The following is a 23059-nucleotide window of genomic DNA, read 5'->3' on the forward strand; positions in this document are numbered from 1 at the left end:
GTGCCCGGCCTTTACCAGGGAGAGGCGGGCGCTCCGTTTAGAGATAGGAGGAGACCTCTCGCTCCCGGCCGTGGTTGCGGCCATGGTGGGGAGCGAGAGTACGTGGAGGGCGGTGTCCTCCTGCGAGACCGTCGTCTCGCGGAAGGAGGACGACGAGCGGGACCGCGAGGCGCGCGATCCCGCTCGTCGAGAGAGGAGGAGAGCGAGGCGGGGTCGTGGGCGGGGCCGTGGGGCCCGTACAGCCGGCTCCGACGGCGCAGGCGGGGGGCGGCAGGCCCCCCCCCGTAGGCGTCTCCTCGCTCCCCGGCAGGCGAGGCCTGCGTGTATGGGCGGACGCGTGCGTGGACATCGGGAGCCGGAGCTTCGGCTCCTGTGGCTCCCGCCTTCGCGCGCAAGTAGAGAAGGGGGTGACCGGGGGTATGGGTCACCTCTGGGGGGCGTTCGATCGCCCCCACGGAACGGGCTCCCTGATAAGGGCACAGGCGCGGCGGTGGCGGTGCGTTCATACGAGATCCCGCCACCGCCGAGTTCCGCCCGAGAAGGCTGCCGCGGGGGTTTTAGTGGGTGCGAGTCCCACACTAGCTCGGAGTCCCACCCCAGGACTCCGGGGTGTGCATAAGGCATTTCCTCCGCGTAAAAAAAAAAAAAAAAAAGGGATGTTCGCTTCCAATTCGATTCTTTAAAAAATCGATTTTTTGAATCGATTCTCTGCCATTCAATTTTTGCGAGAATCAATTCTTTAGTCCCAGAATCGAGAACTGATTGTGGGCATAGCCACAGGCGCACGAAGGTGGAGACTCTAACAAAAACTAGTAAGTTTTCCAAAATTTTGTTACAAATTTCTGAATAGTACACCATATTTATAATGAATTTTCATTTTAGCTTCGAGATCGCTGGTGTTAATTCGCAATGCAATAGGATATAAATACTTTATTTTTACAATCAAATGTTCCGAAAATTTTTTACTTCATTATTTAATCACACGTATATGTATATATACATATATATCCTCCTTATGTCAGATCCATGAATGCAAAGCAATTGAATATAATGATGCTATAAGAAACACGTTTAGCATTATAGACTTTAACATTTATAGAATTTAAAATGTATAAAATTACACAGCAATGTCTGGCACATATAAGAGAAGATATATATATATATATATATACACATTATGCAAAATGTACCTTGAAATCAAGAATTAATCTAATATGAAATGTATTACAATTTTTGAAGCGATTTCTATAAAATCAATTTTTAAAAAATCGATTCTTTGTATTAGATTTTTAAGGGAATCGATTCTCCATGATTCGATTCAGACTCGTTTTGAGAATCGATTCTTTGAAGAGAATCGAACATCCCTAGCTTGAACCGGTTTGATGTCCCATCACTAGTCATGGCGGCTTCTCATTCACGAGCTAGGAAGAAATTACATTTCCGGGTATCGGTAAGACAACACTAATGCAACGATGAAACTTTTTTATTTTTAATCCTTTTGAGATTTTTCTGATTAACAGTTTATCAGTTTATATTCTTTCAATATCTCTTCTGATAAATTACAAACACATGTTAAATACGTTTAATAATAACAATGTAATTTTTTAAAACGAAACCACATATATATGTTTATTATTGGTTTGTTATTAAGCATTTTAAGACAAATGCAACGAAATATGTGAAAGCTCTGTTTGAATAATAATTTAATTGAATATTGCTGGCAAATATCAAGTACGGTTAGCTTGTTTTCATAGCGTATGATCCGTGAAAGAATATTCAAATAGTAATCCGAAAACTTATTGTTCAAACAGAACTGCCAAATGTGTTGTTCAATTCGTCTCGAACTGCTTAAGAACTTGGCAATAATAAAAATATGCAGTTTCATTTAAAATAATTACATTGTTATTAGAAGCTCAGTAGTTAACAATTAAAAACAAAATTCAAATATCCTATTAAGTTGGTTTTAAGAAATCAAATATCTTTTGTATGAAACATGTTTTTATATTTTCAATGGTTACAGAAATAATAGCGTGTATATTAGGGTGGTGTTTATTTTCGACTTTTGAATTTTTTTCTCGACATCCCGCATAATAGTTTCAATTAATAAAAAAATAATCTGTGCAACATTTGAGCTAAAAACGTGCCCCCAGGCTCTTAAACATTAAAATAATTAATTAAATGCTCATAAAATCGTTTTTTTTTCGAATTATCTTCTAAACTATTGATTATATCAGAAAACGTATTAGATAAAAATGAAGAAAGCCTGAAGAAAAACTAAACAATTTTTTCTCAATTTTGGAAGATATAGTGTGTTTTGATTATTCTTTGTCAATGAAGACTAGAAAGATGTGTATTATGTATTTATTTTTGACACTAAAGTACTATTCTTAGGAAATTAAAAAGTTTTTTTTTAAATTACAGTAAATTTCTGTAAATTGTACTGATGGTGTTTTGTATGTTATACATATGTATATAGTAATACGGAAGAAGGTTAAATGGAAAATAAATTGTTCATAACATGTTTCATTTTAACTTCAGTTTATTTACAAACGTTGGTTTCCAGTTAAAGTTACTCTATTTTGTATCCTGGTGACTTTTGCCGATAATAATTTACAGTCTGTAAAACGTAATCTTTATGTTCTTCATTCTTTGTAAATAATTTATTATATTGTTCCATTAATTTAATCCCACTCTCTGCTGTATCATTAACGACTCGAAGTTTATTTACTAACTCCAATGCTTTAATGTTGTTTGATGAAATTCAACGTAATCATTTAACGTGCTTTTAAATAAATACTGGTCATTGTCATTTAGTTAGAAATTAAAAAAAAATATAATTAATGTAATAAAAAAAAAGTTAGACCAGGCGGAACTTGATACGGCGGTCGACTTTGCAGCATTTTCGAAGTCGGGCACTCAGCGGCTGCGCCATCGGTGATTGTAGGTATGTGATTCAATGTTTTCACATATAAGGTACATAGTATAGCGTCAGGCAGTGTGATAATTTAATTTTCTTAGTTTATATATTTTTTTGCTGAATGTAGGAATACGTGATATCATACAATATATTTATTTAATAAAAGAATTACAAAAATTCAAAGTATAAGTTACTTTTTCACGGAAAAAATTGGTTTTTGATTTTTTGAATTACGGCGCACCCTACCAAAAAATCTCAAAAAAATTGCGGACACTACTTATGATAATATGTTGCTACTGTGAAAGGATAAATGTGGTGCCGTTAAAACTTCAAAAAGAAAAAAATATTTTTCATCATTTTTGATTTTTCACAACTAGGATACTCAACTAAACAATCGCAAAAAAATCTCCAACACGCGCCCCGATAAATACTATCTGTCACATTTTTTACAGAAGTTATGCGCATCATTAAAGAGGGAAAATAGAGGAAAAACCTATAATCCGAATTTTCCCTATTACTACCCTCCTGATCGAGAGAGAGGGTTGAAATTTGGCACAGAGTATGTTTTCTTGACAAGCTATCGAATGGTATACTACAAGTCAAAATCGGTCTAAGGGCACTTTTGACCTTCTTATCCTGCTATACCCTTTACCAAAATTTAAAAAAAGGTTTTTAATTTCCTAAGAATAGTCCTTTAGTGTCGAACATAAATATACACATTTTTTCTAGTCTTCATTGATAAAGAATAATCACAACACACTACAACTTCCAAAATTGAAAAAAAATTGTTTAGTTTTACTTCAGGCTTTTTTCATTTTCTTTCGGAAACCGGTCGATGTAGGAAAAAATGCAATATAACATAAAAGATGCGTCGTTTCTAGGTCTACAAGTTTTGTCTCATACGTTTTCTGATATCTTCAATAGTTTAGAAGATAATCGAAAGAAACCGATTTTATGAGCATTTAATTAATTATTTTAATGTTTAAGAGCCTGGGGCCACGTTTTCCCATTACCCTATCGAGCTCAAATTTTGCACAGATTATTTTTTTTATTAACTGGAACTACAGTCAGGATAGAGCATCAAAGACACTCGGGTGCCGCTCCAATGCACAGCGCATGGAATTCCGGTGTATACGCTATTATTTCGTTAATCATTGAAAATTTGAATACATGTTCCATACAAAAGTTATTTGATTTCATGGAACAAATTTAATAGAATATTTGAATTTCTTTTTTAATTGTTATTTACTGAGCTTTTCATAACAATATAATTTTTTAAAATGAAACTGCAGATTTTGATTATTGCCACGTTATTAAGCAGTTCCAGACGAATTGAACAACAGATTTGGAACTTGTGTTTGAACAATAATTTTTCAGATCACTATTTGAATATTCTCTCGCGGATCATACATAGGGGAAAGGTGTCTAAAACTATCCCTTTAAGGCGTAATTTATATAAAAAATACAAATGCTCATTATTTAAATAAAAGTAAAGTAGTTTTTGTAAGTTAGTCTATCTATCTTATCATTGGCTTAAATAAAATTTAGCTACGTGATCAATTATATTTTTTACTCACATTTCTTTGAAGGCATACTTAAGGATTATTTTATACCTAAAGATAGTAAATACGACGAACATTAAAAAACATTTCAGTTATTACATTTTATTTTAATGAGCTTTGACGCGTTGTTTTTCTTTCATACTGACGGAGCATTGTTGTAACCAGAGATGGGCAAACTCATTAGCTAGATAAAAAGTTTCGAATAACGAATAAAAGATAAAAAAAGTATTTCGTCATTTCTAATTGTTTAAACATGGAAATTTCAATTTGTATAATAAAATAATACTTCTTTATGAATGAATCGACATTTGTCGAAGAATTATTTAATCTCATTAACTGTTTAAAGCTCAGAACGACACCCTTAGATACTGCTGCTTTTCACTGTTATTATTCGAAAAAAATTCTGCCCGACTCTGGTTGTGACTAAAACAAAAAACAATAATATAGGATATGGGTAAAATGATTCCTGGGATCATTTTATCCTACTAGAGAGGGATCATATGACCCTAAAAACCCAACTCACATTCAGTGGTTGAATATAACATCAATTTATTACATGTGTTAACGAAACATTAATTAACTTACTACTGATTTGTGGTTAAATCCGTGCAAGAAGCAGGTGTCACATTAAATCGTTTATGACAAAAGTTACACAATATTGAAACAGACCTTATCTTAGATAAATTGCAGTAATTTTACATTTTTCTTGTGGACAACATACAGAGCACTGATATTCACATGGCACTTCGAGCAACGACTAGTGACGTGCGGGGAGAACTATCGTAGAACGACATTACGATATAGCACCACTAATAACCACAGAGCAGCCAGCAATCATTTTACCCCAAGGGATCGTTTTAGACACCTTTTCCCTACGTTATGGAAACAAGCTAATTTGAAGCGATATTGACAGAATATGAACTGTTAACACTTTCTACATGAGTAAATACGATCCAAATTATGTCGTATTTGGTATCATTTTGATCAGAAAAATCTCACTAATATACTAGTAAGACTTCGACTAATTGTTTGCCGACAAATCAAGTGTAGTTGGATCACATCCAGTCACACGTATTTTTATTATTGGCAGAAACCAGTAGCCATTGACCGGCAAGGGCATCACAGGCGGGCCACGCAGCAGAGTCGAGTGTAAACAGAAGCTTTCTCTGAGTTTTTCACTCGCTTGTCCTTTTCTATGTTCGGAATACTACAAAGGCGAGTTGCCGAGGCTCGAGCTTCGGGCAAAAAACGTATTTACCAGGGTCAGAAGCGTTTTGCGTATTCTACGATTATTGTCCTGGCGCGGACTCGAGTTCGGGACAATAATCGCAAGGTCCCTGTATCGTTTCATTTAAAAAATTGATGAAACAAATTATGAGTCATGGAAGCTCCAAATGAAGAGCATATTAATTTGTAATGAATTATGGGACTATATTAAAGATGAAACAAACCAAATTCAATGGACTACTAAGGATGAAAAGGCACTAGCATTACTTCTCTTATCTGTATCTAAGAGTCAAGTAAACTATATTAAAAAGTCTAAGACGTCAAATGAAGCGAGGAAACGGCCAAAAAAGATTCATAAGTCCAAAGGCCCGGTGAGGAAAGCAGTTCTGTATAAGCAACTGTATCGCTTTAGAAAAGATCCAACAAACACAAAAAAATTACATACGCTATTACGTTGCTTGCAAAAAACAATACTGCTTATTTCTTGTTTATGTTTTTCTAATATTTAATATTTGTAAGAAAAACGCTGGCTAGTAATAGTTTGAATACCCTGTACATTAATGTCCAATTGTTTTCCACCAGCGAATAATGAAATAATTCTGTCGGCATATTTTCAAGGCGATGGGGTTTACCTATCCAGTTAATGTAATTCTTTGGAAATAGTTCTTTCGTAAGGGGGCATAAAATTGATGCCCGACGATCAACGGCCTACCTGAACCAGGCCATGGAAAATATCGTCTAGGATACCCGGCTCCTGAGTTAAGGATCTCGTGGTAAGCCTCTTACGGCGTCTCTTGTGCATCGTCAGGAATCGACCAGTGGGCCTGGGTCTGGAATGGCCAATATCCAAACTCTCCAGGAGGATTCGATCCACTTCCGATAAACGTCTGAACGCCGTTTCTCTTGTCGGTTCATCGTGGACTTCCGTAATGGTTGCTGGCACATCTGGCGATGGTAACGCGACGCTTTCTGTAAACCGATTAAAAACAACTAACGTTATCTGCTGATCGATATAATTTTTATAAAGAATTTAACAATGAGTTTGTTACTTAAGTAACTGTAAATTCAGAGAGTTTGGTTAAAATCATCACGTGACCTTAACACTAGAACTACGAGACCTGTCAAAATGACGGATTGCAGATTTCGTATTTTACCATTATTGAAATTATATAGTGCTGTTGGCGGAAGTTATGTTGACTTTTAATTTATTATACATTTTATGTTGTACTATATTATACTAGATTACACTATATGTTATGTATGTTATTATATTATACAATTTAATTCAGTGTACATTCAACGTTCGTAGTTCTAGTGTTAAAGAAGGCTGATTCCTGGTACAGGAATAGAAAATAATGTCCTAAACTGTTTTCATGTACGAAGTTTAATTTTCCACAAAAGAGGGACCTGAACGTTGATCAACAGACTGCGAATGTTTGTGCAAATATGAACGTTCACAGATTAATTTACAGAAACTACAATTCAACAGAAATATCTTTACTCTATTAAGAATTCGTTGAGGGTCTAAAGAAAATAAAAATCTCTTTAAATTGTATCAACATTTTTTAGTATATCGAACTTTCGACACCTGAATATGCTATAAATGTAGAAAATCTGCAGTTTATTTATCAAATACGTATGCTGTTAAATATGTTTCAGTTACTTATTTACCGTTTCTACTTATTGTACAGAGTTCACGTTGACAAGCCCCTCTACTGCTAATCTAGCACTAGAAATTTGGGGAAAAATCTGGTAAACGTTTGGGATCCGACAGATTTGCGTATCAAGTTAGTTGAATCAGTTCAGTCGGACTTGAACGAGCCGGATGAAACGAGCCAGCAAATCAGTGAGGCACATGTAATCAAATCCACCTGTTGTAGAACATTGACAATAAGGAGGAGGAGGTAAGACAGAAAAGTGCTATTAGTCAATCGAGCGATCGCGGAATCGTATTCACTGTTCTCTGTAATTTCATCATCAGCTCCAAGTCCAAAGGGAAATCTTTATTAAGCGGTTAGATACCTTTGAGCTGTTAAATTAGAGGGATAATTTGAAAAATTAATTGTACATGCAGAATTATTGTTTATCAAAAATTTATCATATACATCTTATTATATGTTATTTTCTTAGTCATTTCTGAAAAATTGATCTACATATCTATCAATAGAAGAAAATGGCTGCCATTTAATTATAACCCGTTTCTTCAAATCACCATCTTCGGTACTAGATAAATCTCTGGCTTTTATCTGAAACAAGTTTTCTTACTTTTATATTAAAGAAGACAAAAGGAACTATGTAGCACTTATCGAAACCGATTTTGAAAATATCAATATTTTACAAAATGGAGGCTGTTTGAAATTAAACATGTAGTTTCCGACATAAATTTTCAACTTCGTTTGCTACTAACAAAAGAAAAAATGCACGAATCAAAAACTCGCTTCGTCGAATATTACCACAAAGTTTTATTGAAACTGGTAAGTAGTCTTTTAAATATGTCTGGTATCGATTTCGAAAACTACATTTCGAGTAGAACGCTTGAAAATGGCAGCCATTTTCTTCTATTGACAGATATATAACTCAATTTTTCAGAAATTTCTAAGAAAATAACATATAATAAAATGTATATGTTGAACTTTTAATAAACAATAATTCTGCATATACCAAAAAGTTTGTCAAAGTTTCCTCTTATTTGACAGCTCAAGGGTATGTAATCCATTAAGGGTATATTCTGGTGTAAGCGCAATAAAGAAACAGTTTTAAGATTTTTATAAATAAAAACTATAACAGAGTAAACAATCAGTCTGAGGTTTATTAATATACATTTTACGATAAAAAAACTTTTTTTTATGTTCTTTTATTTAGTATATACTGCAAAAACCAACAATGACTGTGACGTTAAAGAAAAGGGATGTCCAATCGGTGTACTTAAATCTTGAGATAACACTCATCTGAAGTCAAAGACTGAAGTTCTTCTTAGAACTTACAGAGATGGTTATCGTATCAAGCACATTTATTGGAAAATAATTCAAATTCGCTGACTGATATTTGCTTTTTTTTGTGACAATGTTCCAAGAATACGTAGTCTTTTCAATAGAAAATGTTAAATAAAGAATAGATTAGTTAAACAAACCTGACTCTGCGTGATACGATAACCATCCCTATGAGTTTTAAGAAAAACTTCGGTTTCCTGATTTCGGATGTGTGGATCTCGAGATTTTATGTATACCGTTTGGATATTTGTTTTTTTTAACGCCAGTCATTGTTGGTGTTTGCAGTATATATTGAACAAACTAACATAGAAAAAATTTGTTCTATATTTGAAAATGTATATTAGCAAACCCCAGGCTAATTGTGTACTTTATGTGTTATAGTTTTCATTTTCAAAAATCCTAAAAATACCGTTCTTTTTTTTAACAACGTTAACAGTAAACGTACGTTAATAATTTTCATTTAAGAAAATATAATCAAACCCACCATTTGTTAAAACTGACATTTCATGTGCACCAACATAATATGTATTTAAATAAAAACATTTTGGGCAAAACGGTGAAAACAGTAACACTTTGAAATTTACTTTGAAATGTCAACATTGTTTAATTAAAATAAACGTTTAAGATCCCACCAGTAGAAGGGTCGTTCTATGTGAATTATTCACATAAAGTTTTTTCACGTGAAACTGTACATAATGATATTCTAGGTTTTGCTCCATTTCCATATTTATAAATTACAATGAGGTATCCGGTATACAATCTTGCTTCTACATAAATAGGGTCTGTTTAACATCTTATCAGTATAAAAGTATTAAAGTAAAAACATCGAACGATAAATTACGCTATGTTTGGAAATATAATGTACGAAGGGTACACACCATCTTGTAGGCCTAAAAAATATAGAAAAAATATAAGATTTTTTCTCGGTTTAATAATTGAGTAAAATTAACTTTATTTTCATACCTTAATTATTATTTAGAATTAAACAGTGGCAGAGTTATACACAATCGTCTGTGTCGTGTCGTCTCTGAACTTATTCATCTGATTAACTTCAAATCTGGATAGACTATTCCTTACAAAATTATCTACAATGTAACGTAGAATTTTTTACTAATTTGTAAAAATACAAAAATGGCATCTTCGTAAACAAAACAGTTTCATTCACTGAAAAATATCAACATTGAAAAGTCCATAACAATTCAATAAATTAAAATATCACAAAAATTGTACGCTACGTTGTAGATCATTTTATAAGAAAGAACTGTCCGAATTGGCAGTTAATCGGATGAATATCTTTGAAGTTCTGGTAGGTGTTATCTGACAAGGTCCTGCCAGACATGACGGTGGAGAATATAACTCCACAACTTCGTAATTTTAAATAATAACTGATACCTATATGAAAATAAAGTTAAAATTTTGTCTAGCACCCTCCAATATTTGCTCTATAATTACCCGAGAAAAATGTTTTTAAATTCACCTATTTTTTTTTAGGCCTACAAGGTAGTATACCGTATACCCAGTTGTGAATTTATCACAACTAAATTTTTGTTTGTCCCCTGTTTCGGTCAATCAATTTAAGCAATTTATCCCGGGATAGGGACTTCGATGGTGTAGGGGGAAATAAATGTTAAGAGATTTCTTGATATTAAAATCTTTACTGATTTGTGTTAAACGTTTAAAATACACGTTCGAATGACTGGTAATATAACGAGGTGACTCGACAACTGATTGTCTAAAACTGGCCCCGAGCTCTCCAGTTCGAACCTTTTTAAGATGCCCGTTTCCACCCCCTGTCCTCGGGGTTTTTCCTGTAAAAATCCAATGCCGAACGTCTCGGGGTAATTTCCCACCATTACCACGTGCTGAGCCAACTCCAGGCAACCGCGCGATTTCTCCAACGTGAGAAAGCGCCGGAGACATAGTCGAGACGCAACACCCCGATGTTCAGAAATTTTCGAAGGACAAGTCCTCGAAGATTTCCGCACTTCGAGTGGTACGTCTCGGTTCGTACTTAATTTATTACGGTAACCCTGGGTGGCCCCAAGCATGCACAGTGTGGAAACGCCCGGCTAACGCTCGGGGACAATTTCTGGGTTTTGTCAACCACTCTAATAGTTTAATAATTTATTCCCGGGAACAGGAGATGGTCGTAGCAATTCGTTACGGACGTAACAACCCCTTGAAATTCCTGAAAGTTCTCACTATTATTTCGAATAAATCGTATGTATATAATTTGTGCATACATATCATTGTATATCCATAACACATATGATTATTACATGATGATTTTATTATGATTATTTCTGTTTGTGAGTAAGGATAAGGATTCTAACAAGTGTGTACAATTTCCGTCAAACACCATCAAAATAAATTCTGTATGGATCATTTCACGTTAAGTAGATCACTTTTTTCCACGTTGTCTGGGATTTGCTCACATCGAACTATGTTATAGACCATGTCAAAATAAGGGGTTTAAGTCATTATTTTGCTGGTTTCGAAATTGTTTAAAAGATTTTATGAAAACAACCTAAACAAAAGAATTGTTATCATAAAAGATCTTTCTTTTTAACTAATTTGTTGTTTCATAGGTAAAAGTTATTTTGGCCATGCAAAAATATTAAAAATATTCTTGTTTTGCAAATTCGACCACCGGTCAAGTTCGAAAAAATTTGGAAAAAAAATGTTCGTATTCTTTGATCTTTACTCTTTAAAATTCTTTTCTTTAATTGGCGGTCATTCGAAAATTATGCTCGGAGTCACCCGTTCTACCGCTCTCCTCAGATAGTCTCGGAAAACCCGATGTCCTTTGTATCGTGGACGATATTAATTAAGTCGTACAGTACCTGCAGTACCTACTGTAGTCAATAAAATGAGACTATTGGTGTCCCTAGTATGAAGAATTTTGTATTATTTTCCTGTGTCCTAATTCTTTTACGACTCCATTATTACTGTTCGTGTGTTATGTTGCTGTGACCACTCTTAAAAGGCAGGAAAGACACAAGCAAAAGACAGCAATAACTTTTCACAGACATTTTACATATGTATTAGGGTTCTGTAGATTTGTAAGACGTTCTGGATATACATATTGGTGAATCCTTTGTGCCTGAAAATTAGTCTTCGAAGAGCTCTCGTTCTGTCCAGTGTGGAATTCAAAATCGTTGTGTTGCAATCCATTCCAACGGCGCTCACATTTTGGTGTAAGTAAAAACTTACGTAGATTACCACCATCTCAGTCCTTTCTTTCCCACTCAACGATCATTAGTGTGTGAACCGTTGTCGGGTGATGATGTTACGTGTCAAGTGGTGTCAAGATCGGGAAAGAACATCATTTCAAGATGGTGTGGCGGCACTACCTCCTACATTCGCCATCAGAGGTCTACCGAGTTGACACCTTTCCCGCAACTACCTGAAGCCTTCCGCGTTCGTATATATACGTCTTTAACCAACCATCGTATATCCCCGCGTCTAAGGCAGGGTCTGCTAGGTAGCCTTACTGACGAGTCCACTAGCAGGCCCAGGATGAAACGCTCCCTCTCCCCTTTCCTTTTCACATTTTCCAGTTTAAAATTTGCCGCCAAAATGGAACATTATCCGATCAATCTATATCTCCGGTGGACAAGACGTCTTCACTAGCGAGTTCATCGAGTATCGTTAATCCTCAGTTTGAAAATAGTAATAACTCCGGAAGTATTGGAATGGGTGAAAACGGAAAATAATAGTGTGGTGGCTGTAATGAACTTGTTAATGCCCGTGGTAGGTCAGTCTCCATTATCCAGCCTGTACTTCGATCGCGTAATAAAATAGCATCAAATATTCATGAATTTAGTGCTTTGAAAAGAGAATTAGGACACAGGAAAATAATAACAATACTTATATATTCTGGGAACACCAAAAATCGCATTTCTTCGTGCATAGTATAACGGACATCGGGTTTTCCGAGTTTACCAGAGGAAACTGGTCGGTCGACCGGCAGGCGCGCTTACCTGAATCACCGGAAGTCGCGACATTTACCAGTTTGTTCTGACCATAATTTACGAGTATCCGCGAATTAAACAAAAGAACATTAATTAAAGAGGAAAGAGCTGAGAATACGGACATATTTTAAAAAAAATATTTTCGGATTGGACCGCGGGTCAAATTTGTAAAACAGGAATATTTTTTATATTTCTGCATCACATAAATAACGTTACGTATAAAACAAGAAATTAGTTAAAAAAAACGATCTTTTGTGATTAAAATGAAGATAAAATCATGTTCGTACCTGCAATATTTGCGGGGATAAAACTGTTTTGTTTAGGTAGTTTTCATAAAAATCAGTAAAAATGGTCAATTTTGTGGGTCTGTATCTTTTAAATTTTAAATAATTTCGAAACCAGCGAAATGATGGCTTAAACCCCCTATTTTCGCATGAACTATAAAGTACTTGAATTTGAGGAAAATCCCAGACATCGTGTACAAAAGTGATCCGCTTGGCATGAAATAACCCGTACGTATACGCGAAGGCAAATCAATTAATTTAGAGCAATCATTTTACAAAGTGTATCCACTGTCTCTTAATTTGCTATTAATAACCGCTGCCTGTCGTCTGTGTGTTTCATAAACAACATCTACGCTCGTCGCGAGCATTTGCATGATATGAAAAACTGTAGTCATAATCATGTAATCACATGTCATCGTAGTCGGTATAATGCCCGATGATAAGATGTTGCAACTAAGTACCCACAAATTGTGCAAGAGAAACTTTTTTCTGCAACAAACGTATCAAGTGGCGTACGTTCAGCGTGATGTTGCAACCGTCTCGCTTGACAATGCTTTCTAGCCATGGCAGTAGCGTTACGCAAACGTATAATTGCCAGAGAAAATTCTTCTTCGATTACTACATAAGTATGCATATCTTGACGTTCTATGTCAACGCAACATCTATATGAATTACGTTTACACGCGAAGCAAATTTAAGCAACATTGTCCTATTGTTTACTCTCTTTTCATTTATTTTCTAATTCATTCGTGGAAAATGCAATAGTTGGTCGTATTTATTACTTGTTGATATTGTCGGGTCACACCAACAATACCTGTTATTAAGTGTGACCTCCGTACACCCGAGTTTCATCGAGTCGTCCACTTTATGTTCTTAAGCCCTTTATGAGCAAAAAGTCCAGTAGATTTAAATTAGTTTATTAGCCATGAAGCAGATGTTCGAAAGTAACGGTACCATCCCAGTACCGACGTCACCCTACCTGGAACTTGGAAAAACCCGGACACGTAGGGTTCTTACCTTCGCCCTTTCCACGCGACACCTTTCGCACACCCACCGATTTCCACCCCCTACTCTGGCAACCAATTGAGGCCCACGAATTTTTCCCCTCCAAGTTTTCCATATTTGCCTACAGTGCATCCCTCCTTTTTTCGTTCGTCAAGACTAGATATTTTTCTGGCTGAATAAGCAAAACCGTCGTATCGACCGGACAAGGTCAAAACATAGATCACTCTCCGTTACTTATAATACTTGTAGTCAAAATTCTAAAATATATTAGATTGTTGTACAATTTGGGTAATTTGATTTGGAGAGAAATACCGATCCTTCATTTATCCCAACCTCGCGCTAAACCAAACGTGAGGAAGAAACAGATATTGTTCAAGTAGTTTTAAGCTACCATTATAAGTCATCATGATGAGCGCTGTTTTTTTGGAAGTGGTATGGGGTCGAATATATGGAAGTTTTTATTTTACATTTATAATAATGTCAATGTTACGTACGCAGACACTCTCGTGACCTCTTAACACTATCGGGAGATGGAATGCATCCGGTCAGATTACGTAATTGCCCACGGGGTGTTATGGCGTGGCCAGATTTTCTTGGAAAACAGTTTTCCGTTGAGAACAGGCGTGTGCCCCACTACTTTTAGACTCGATTTTCGGGATATAAAAAGGGACACGTACAGCTCATCGGTGGTTCATAATCATACTAGACGTCTAGCTAGCGAGATCGGGTATTAACCCTTTCGCGCCGAGCGCCGCATATATGCGGCATCCACTCGACGACCTGTGGGTACGGGCGCCGCATATATGCGGCATCCACGCCACGACTTCTGGGTACGAGCGCCGCATATATGCGGCATCGAAATGATGTATATACAAGTGCCATCTATAGTCGATGGCAACACTTTTTGTTATCGGCAGAACATTTTCCGTTGATTTTATTGACATATTGGATTAATCACTTCTTAAAACTTTTTAAAACTGCTCTTTGTTGAAACCACATCCAAACGTATTGCGCAATAAATTACAAACATAAAGGCGATCGTTTACTGTTTTATACCAAATATTCTATCGAATCCATTCGGCAGTAAACTCGTTATTAATTATATTAAACATTTAATCGTTAAGCTTTGTAATTATATAAATACCTATGTTACCTATAATTTTGTATTTTGTATTTTAATAATTTTGTAAGTCTTTTCATATTAAAAATGTAAATATACTTATTACATTAGAGCAATGATTGTTTTATTCAACACAGTTACTATTTAAGACTTAGAACAACATATATGTATACAGAAACCACGCGCACTGTGCATATTTCCGGCGCGAGTTTCCGTTCAGTGACGGTACTTCAGCGGACGGGGCTGCCGTAGCGAAAGGGTTAAAGTCCCTTTCACGCATTTTCAAAAGTAAGCTTAAACTCTGTACGACACAACCCCGCATTTCTCAGTGCGTGAAAACCGAGAACGTTGGAATTAGCTTCCGCGACTACACTTTACAGTACCATTTGTAAAACATTTATTTTATTGAATATACTTTTATACATTCATATATTTATAATTCAGTGTTGTTCATTTCAACTCTAGAATAACATCTAAATTCACAGCTAGAAGCGAACCCACAAAGGCACACTTTTACCGCTCGAAGTGTACCGAATTCTTGAAAGTTACGAGGCCCATACTAATAATCCTAGTGGCTCCCTGAGATGAAATAGGCTCGGGTTCGTCCACGAAAATCTTTCCTAGTGGCTCTCTGTGATGAAATAGGCACAGGTTCGTCCACAACGTCTAAACCATCCTAGTGGCTCCCTGTGATGAAATAGGCACAGGTTCGTCCACGACGTCTAAACCATCCTAATGGCTCCCTGAGATGAACTAGGCTCGGGTTCGTCCACGACAACCTATCCCAGTGGCTCCCTGCGATGAAATAGGCACAGGTTCGTCCACGACTACCAACCTCCTAGTGGCTCCCTGTGATGAAGTAGGCACAGGTTCGTCCACGACTACCAACCTCCTAGTGGCTCTCTGTGATGAAATAGGCACAGGTTCGTCCACGACGTCTAAACCATCCTAGTGGCTCCCTGAGATGAAATAGGTTCGGGTTCGTCCACGACAACCTATCCCAGTGTTGGCTCCCTGCGATGAAATAGGTACAGGTTCGGCCACGTAACAAACTCTAAAAACCAAACTCGTCATTTTCTCGGCTCTCGCAGCCGCTTAGCCTCGGCTCGTAACATCAATACAGTAGAATATTTTTATGTAACACTCAAAAGAAGTTTGGCTGTTAAATCGAATTGCATGAATGTTTTTTTCAAAAACTTGTATAAGCATGTATGTAACAACGACTGAATGTGTATAAATGATTCAACCAAATCTCTAGAAGAGGCAGTTCAAACAGATAAAAAGTGTAAATAGGTTAAAGATTTGTTGGATAAGTTTTTAAAGGGACGCGCCACGCATCTTGCATAACATAAAATCTCCTCTTAACAAGACTTTGATTAAGGTGACCAACTATTTTTTGTTCAAAAAGAGTACACTTTGCAAGTATTTCATAGGTGAAAAAAAAGAAGAAAAAACGATAAAAACTTTATTTTCTTTTAAAAACATATTTTTCTTCGGAGTGGATTTTTTTTGCTAAATGAGGATGTTCGTCTAATAATGTAGCCACATCCGAACAACTTTCATTTTGCATATTAAATTTGACTGTTAAGACGGCAGATAATGTTTTTACAGAAAGTTGCGACTTCTCACTGCTCCAATAATCATTCCCTAGTGAAAATACCCTTTCAACAGCAGCATTAGTGCCTGGACAACATAAGGAAATTTCTATTAAAACTTTTAAATTTTCATAAGGGAAATGTTCTACTCTAAAATGCCGAAAGATTTCTACCCATCTTTTGTCAAGTTCTATTTTCTCATCGTTCCATTTCTTCAATTTTTCTTCATTTAAATATAAATTTACTCTTCGAATTTCTTCAAAGAGAAAATTGTCATTAATAACAATATCTTTTACAATTTTATACAAATGAGTACTTTCAGAGAACAGGATTTGAAAAGAGTACGGTTTGCGAAAAAAGAGTACAAAACTCAGTAAATGAGTATAGTTGGTCACCGTACTTTGATGTACACCTTTTATATAAATTAATTACATATTTACTGTACAGTTAACGTTTCAGAAACTTGTTTTAAATTACATGTAACAAGAATTTGGTATGGGTTCACAACTGACCCGGCATCAGTTGTTCTCGTTATTGTTAGATCATTGATTCTTCAAGATTTAATGACGCGGAATATTTAAAAAATATTGGCGTCGGATACACGTGATTTGGAGTTACTTTACACTCTCAAACTGGGTCATATTCATGAAAGTTTCTCATTTTCTCTGCCACACATCAATTTATTTTCGAAATTACATGCACATACCGGGATTTTGCATAAAAGCAATAAACTCTTCCGGGTGGAATGGGAAACACGTTAGTTTGTTACAGTGAAACGGAATTTGACTACTTCGACTGTTCCAATTAACAGTTGAGGAAATTGTTCGACTCTGTTAACAATTACAGTGATTCTCCAATGAAACGGTGCTCTATACTGCATTCTACACCAAGTTTCATCCAAAAGAACGTTTTTCAGCATCTGACAGATCGTCAAACGCAACTGAATATGTAAATGCACAATGTCCACAGTCATCTTATCAACCATGAAATCTAATTGCACAGCTGATACAAGCGGGCTCTGATTTAAAATTCGAAAAACACGGGCTTAAAGGATCTTAGCACTGTGATGCCCTGAAAAATTGTTTGTTTTGGGAATGTTTTTTTCAGTCAATGCAACGTTCAACATAAATGAAGTGTTGTCTATTTATTAATCACTTATTGAGAGTACGAACAATTTTTTTTTGAAACCTTTAATATTTTTTTTGTACATATTTCGCATTGAAGTGAGCGTCTTGAAAAAATTATTTAGTGCTGCTGTAGGTGAAAAGTAATAATTTTTCTGGGCTTCACAGTGGCAAGACCTCTTACGGCGAATTTACACTTTTACGCTTTGGATGCGCATCGTGGATGATTCATTCACAGTGAATATGAAAGACGAAAGCTGGAGTATTTATACCAGTTCGCCAGTTGAATAAATTTAGTTAGTTTCTATCCTTTCACGGAAAAGACATTTTCATAATTTACTAGACACGAGTAATTAGATGACAAAAGAGTGTGTTACCTGTACGGCTGGTTACTTGCTACTGGACAAGTTTGGACTTGTCACTGTCGCTTGGCCACGAATGAATCGTCCCTTTGAGAAAGATTTTCAGAGGACTAAACAGGAAAGCGAACCAAAGAATATTATCGTTATCAAACATCGTGAAAATACATTTCTGATCTATTTGAGAAACCTGTAAACCGTAAATTTATGAACACTAGAACTAGCAAAGCAGTCAAATAACAATATATAAATAAAGAAATTAATTTGTAAATCCGTACAGTTTTCTGAAAGTAGTGTTAATATGATTCTAATTACATAAATTCGATAAGAATAATATTCAAAAAATTTTCTTTACAATAACTAAAACTTTCTATTGAAAATACATACCTTATAAAGCAATCATTATGTGTTACATTTGTATATTATTAAATTACAATTAAAATTATTATCAGTATATCCTTTCAGAGTGAAACCCATCGAAAATCCTACGCTCGCCTAATACATTTATTCACGAAAACGTTACAATACATTGTACTATACCTTAAAAATAATCCCGTATGACATTGTTCCCGAGTAGCAATAAATTATTATATTCACGTGTCTTCATCTTAGTCGTCTGTTTTCGTTCGTGTTCAATTCCGTCCGGTAAACAGGGACAAATGTCTGGGAACCGTGAATACGCATTAATCTTGTCGCCGCGCGCCATTCAACAATGTACAATTTCACCGTGTTTTATAATTTATCGTGGATCGATCTAGAGTAGCTGACCTTAAAATCTGTAATTAGACACGAGATCGTTGCGCAATCCCGCTAACTGGCTGCAGATTCCAACGACGAATCTCCCGGTTGCTCTAACTCACTGCCAACGAGAACGGATAACGTTATTATTACCGCTGTGTCTTGTTTATATTATAGATTATAGGTGATTGTGGTCAGCATCGCTTGAAAATAGCCGCGCGAGTTGTTAAAATTACATTGCATCGATGCGTTTCTGCGTGCCCTGTGCACGCAGCTTAATTAATTTAAATGCGGTCTCCTGTCTGTCCGCGAGCGTAGATCAGAGTACCGGCGTACGTGGATCTGACGTTTATAGTCACGGTGCTGCCCACCGTGCGTGTACATTGTACTATGTATACTGTACAAGGTCTGATAAAATAGTTCGAGGACTTTATGTACAGTCTCCTCCACAAGAAAGTGTACGGCAGAACATTTAAATGCTAATCGCAGCGCCATCTAGCTCGAAGCATTTAGAAGCTTGCATTATTCTCTTTTATTTAATGTCTGCTTTGTCATCAAGCTAATCATTAATTTGTATGCAAGTGGACTTCTTGTAGAATGAGCACTGAATATCTCAAGCGTTATGAGGCAGTGTTTTTCGTTGATGATGCGAGAGGACCAAAACTCTCCTTCAGAGAAGTTGCAACGGCACTTAGGAAGTCTAAGACATTCGCCCAGAAGTGGATACCACAATTTAATGGGATGGCAACGTCGATGCTTTTCCGGACAGAGGATTAACCTGCGTGACGTCATCGAAGAAGGATGCAGTGACAGTTCGCATTTTTCAACGAACCCCTACTCGGCCTACTCTAACAGTGCGCGAAGCTAAGGTTCTGCTTCGTAGGAGAGGCACAACATCGGAATAAACAGCATTAGGCGCCGTTTGCATGAATTGAAAATTAATTATCGCTCTCCACAGTGCACAAGCGCTTCCTGTTCGAAAAGTATATCGCAAAACGATTGGCCTAGGCACGAGAAAACTTGACCAAGGATTTGGGCAACGTAATCTTCTTGGACGGGGCTTCTTTCTGGGCATGGGCAGCTTTGAGAAAGGCCTGATCATTTCCAGGTGGCAGTAAGTGCATATCTGGGGTTGTTCCTACAAGCGTGGTTTTGACATCCTGCTCCTCTCTACCGACAATCTGAGTACTGAAAAGATGCGCCAAATTTATCAGAAATATTTGTTGAAGCCTGTTGAGTAATGGCTCGGTGAAGACAAGAGCAACTGGGAACTTCAGAGACATCGACCGAAAACATCGCAGTCGTCCTTGCACTGAGTGGAAAACGCAAAATGGCATCATTACGATTTATTGACCAGCATGGTCTCCAGAGACGAATCCCATCGAGAATGTTTGGTCTTGCATGAAGTTTAAGGTCAGAGGAAAGCCCATGTACATGGTCAAGCAACTCTCAACCAGGATCCAAAAGCTCTTGCACTTTCTGTCTTGCGAATATGTAGAAAAGCTTGTCGAAAGTGTGCTAAGAATGTACAGGGACCTCGCGATCATGGATTGATTGTTGATACACGATTATTGTTCAGCCGTCATCCCCACCACCGAGACGGCTTCCCGTTCACGAGCCGTCGACTGAACGTTGGGAGCCCACAAAAAGGTTACATTCCCGGGTGTCGGACAGACAATACAAATGCAACGATAAAACTTTTTTTCTTTTAGTTCTTTATTAATAAAACTTTTATAAACATGTTCGTGGGATTTTTCTGATTAAAATGATACTAAACACGACACAATTTGGGTCATATCTACTCATGATTTATCAGAAGCGATAATGAACGAATATGAACTATTAACACTTTCTGCATGAGAAAATATGATCCAAATTATGTCGTATTTGGTATCATTTTGATCAAAAAAATCTCACTAATATTCTAGTAAAAGTTTCATTAACAACGAATCAAAAATAAAAAAGTTTCATCGTTGCATTAGCGTTGTTTCGCGTGCCAGGCAACAATGTATGCGCTTGATGGACTCGACGAACGGAGCGGGGGAATGTACGACGATTAGTCGAAGCGTTCAATCGTCAGCGACTGCCTAGAGAGCTGTCGACGAATTAAATGTAGCTGGATCACGTCCAGTCACACGTATTTTTATTATTGGCCGAAACGTTATACACACAATCGAACTGTGTGGTCGGCTATGATGTAACCAATGGTCGGCGAGAGCGTCGCAGGCGGGCCACGGAGTCGAGTCGAGTGGGAACAGAAGCTTACTCTGTGTTTTCACTCGCTTGTCCTTTTGCATGTTCGGAATACTACAAGGCGAGTTGCCGAGGATCGACCTTCGGGCAAAAAACGTATTTACGAGGCTCAGAAGCGTTTCGCGTAGTCCACGATTATTGTCCCGGTGCGGGTCCGAGTTCGGGACAATAATCGCGAGACCCCTATACCAGGCAAGTGTCCACAATGGAGGCGATTGGATTCACTACTAGACAGTTGGGCACATCCGTTTTAAGTGTACTTTAACGTACAAAGGTTCTTTCTTTTATAGGTTGTGTACTATCGAAATACTGCCGTATACTATCTTGTGAAACAGACCGTTTAAATCACTTATTAGTAATCTTAATAGTAATATCACAGGATCACTATAGAGATAATTTCCTTCTGCTTTTGTAAACCTTTAAAATCTTTTTTTCCAGTTTTCGAAATCTGTGTGGTAAGGGAACCTCATGGTCAAGTCTAGTTTCTCCTGCAATTTCTTAATTATTATTTCGTGTGCATGGGTATCGCTAGGTTATCAGGCGGGGGAGGGTGGGGGGAGGTGCAATTTTATCTTATGGTAATGTTATTTTTTAGGGGAGGGGGGTGTACGACGGGGCAAGTATATCGTCCTTTTGGTGCAAGTTATATTTCGTTTAAGGCGAGAGGAGAAGGTTAAAATATCTTAAAATTAATCATTACTGGGAACCAAACATAGGTCTATGGTTATGAAGACGAAGCAGGTCAACTGAGTCAGTAATTGAACACATTGGTACAAAAACTGGTCATCTCTATTTTTATATTAGAACGTATTCTACTGTTACGTACGAAGACACTCTCGTGACCTCTTAACCCTATCGGGAGTTGGAATGCATCCGGCCAGAATACGTAATTGCCCACGGGGTGTTATGGCGTGGCTAGATTTTCTTGGAAAGTAGTTTCCGTTGAGAACAGGCGTATTCTCCACTACTTTTAGCCTCGATTTTCGGGATATAAAAAGGGACGCGAACAGGTCATCCGCGAATCATACTCATATCAGAAGTCTAGCTAATGAGATCGGGTATTAAAGTCCTTGTCAAGCATTTCTAAAAATAAGCTAAACTCTGCATAAGAAATCCCCGCATTTCTCAGTGTGTGAAAACCGAGAACGTTGGAATTAGCTTCCGCGACTACACTTTACATTTGTAAAAACCTTTACTTTATTGAATATACTTTTATACGTTCATATATTTATAATTCAGTGTTGTTCATTTCAACTCTAGAATAACATCTAAATTCACAGCTAGAAGCGAACCCACAAAGGCACACTTTTACCGCTCGAAGTGTACCGAATTCTTGAAAGTTACGAGGCCCATACTAATAATCCTAGTGGCTCCCTGAGATGAAATAGGCTCGGGTTCGTCCACGAAAATCTTTCCTAGTGGCTCCCTGTGATGAAATAGGCACAGGTTCGTCCACGTAACAAACTCTAAAAAACCAAACTCGCCATTTCCTCGGCTCTCGCAGCCGCTTAGCCCTGGCTCGTACACTACCTACAAAAGGAAATTTTAGCCTTGGTGCAACAAATAGTTAAATGCTATCAATGGTTACTATGACAAAGTAATGAAGACTTTAATGCAAGAATCGGTCATCTCCAAGAAAAGACGATTTTTCAGCTATCAGAAAAAGCTTCCCCAAAAGACACTATTTCTATTATTTGCATATGAAATCAGATAAAGTTATATTTGAAAGTTAGCCGATCAATATGTACTAAAAATCAGTCGGTGGTTTTACTTACAGACACTACCTATTGTAAGAGACGATAATAATCAGGAGCAAGTAGAGATGAGTGAATTGGACAGTTTAGATATAGATCAAGTAGGTACTTAACTGTATTTCGAATAGTATTTAATAATAGTACTAATTTATTTTTT

The 23059-nt window shown here is 36.8% G+C and overlaps 1 protein-coding gene across 1 annotated transcript in view; it reads right to left on the minus strand.

The window, feature by feature from the left end:
* The window catches only part of LOC107186180, a gene marked incomplete at its 5' end in the record, with an annotated part of 89260 nt that overhangs the window by 45084 nt on the left and 21117 nt on the right, over positions 1-23059 (minus strand). The window contains one exon of the mRNA XM_015574002.1: positions 6419-6675. Within this exon, the coding sequence (XP_015429488.1) occupies positions 6419-6675 (257 nt within the window). The remainder of the gene's footprint in view (positions 1-6418; positions 6676-23059) is intronic.

The sequence above is a fragment of the Dufourea novaeangliae genome, unplaced genomic scaffold (assembly GCF_001272555.1).
Source record: "Dufourea novaeangliae isolate 0120121106 unplaced genomic scaffold, ASM127255v1 scaffold79, whole genome shotgun sequence".
In the NCBI taxonomy this organism is placed as follows: Eukaryota; Metazoa; Arthropoda; class Insecta; order Hymenoptera; family Halictidae; genus Dufourea; species Dufourea novaeangliae.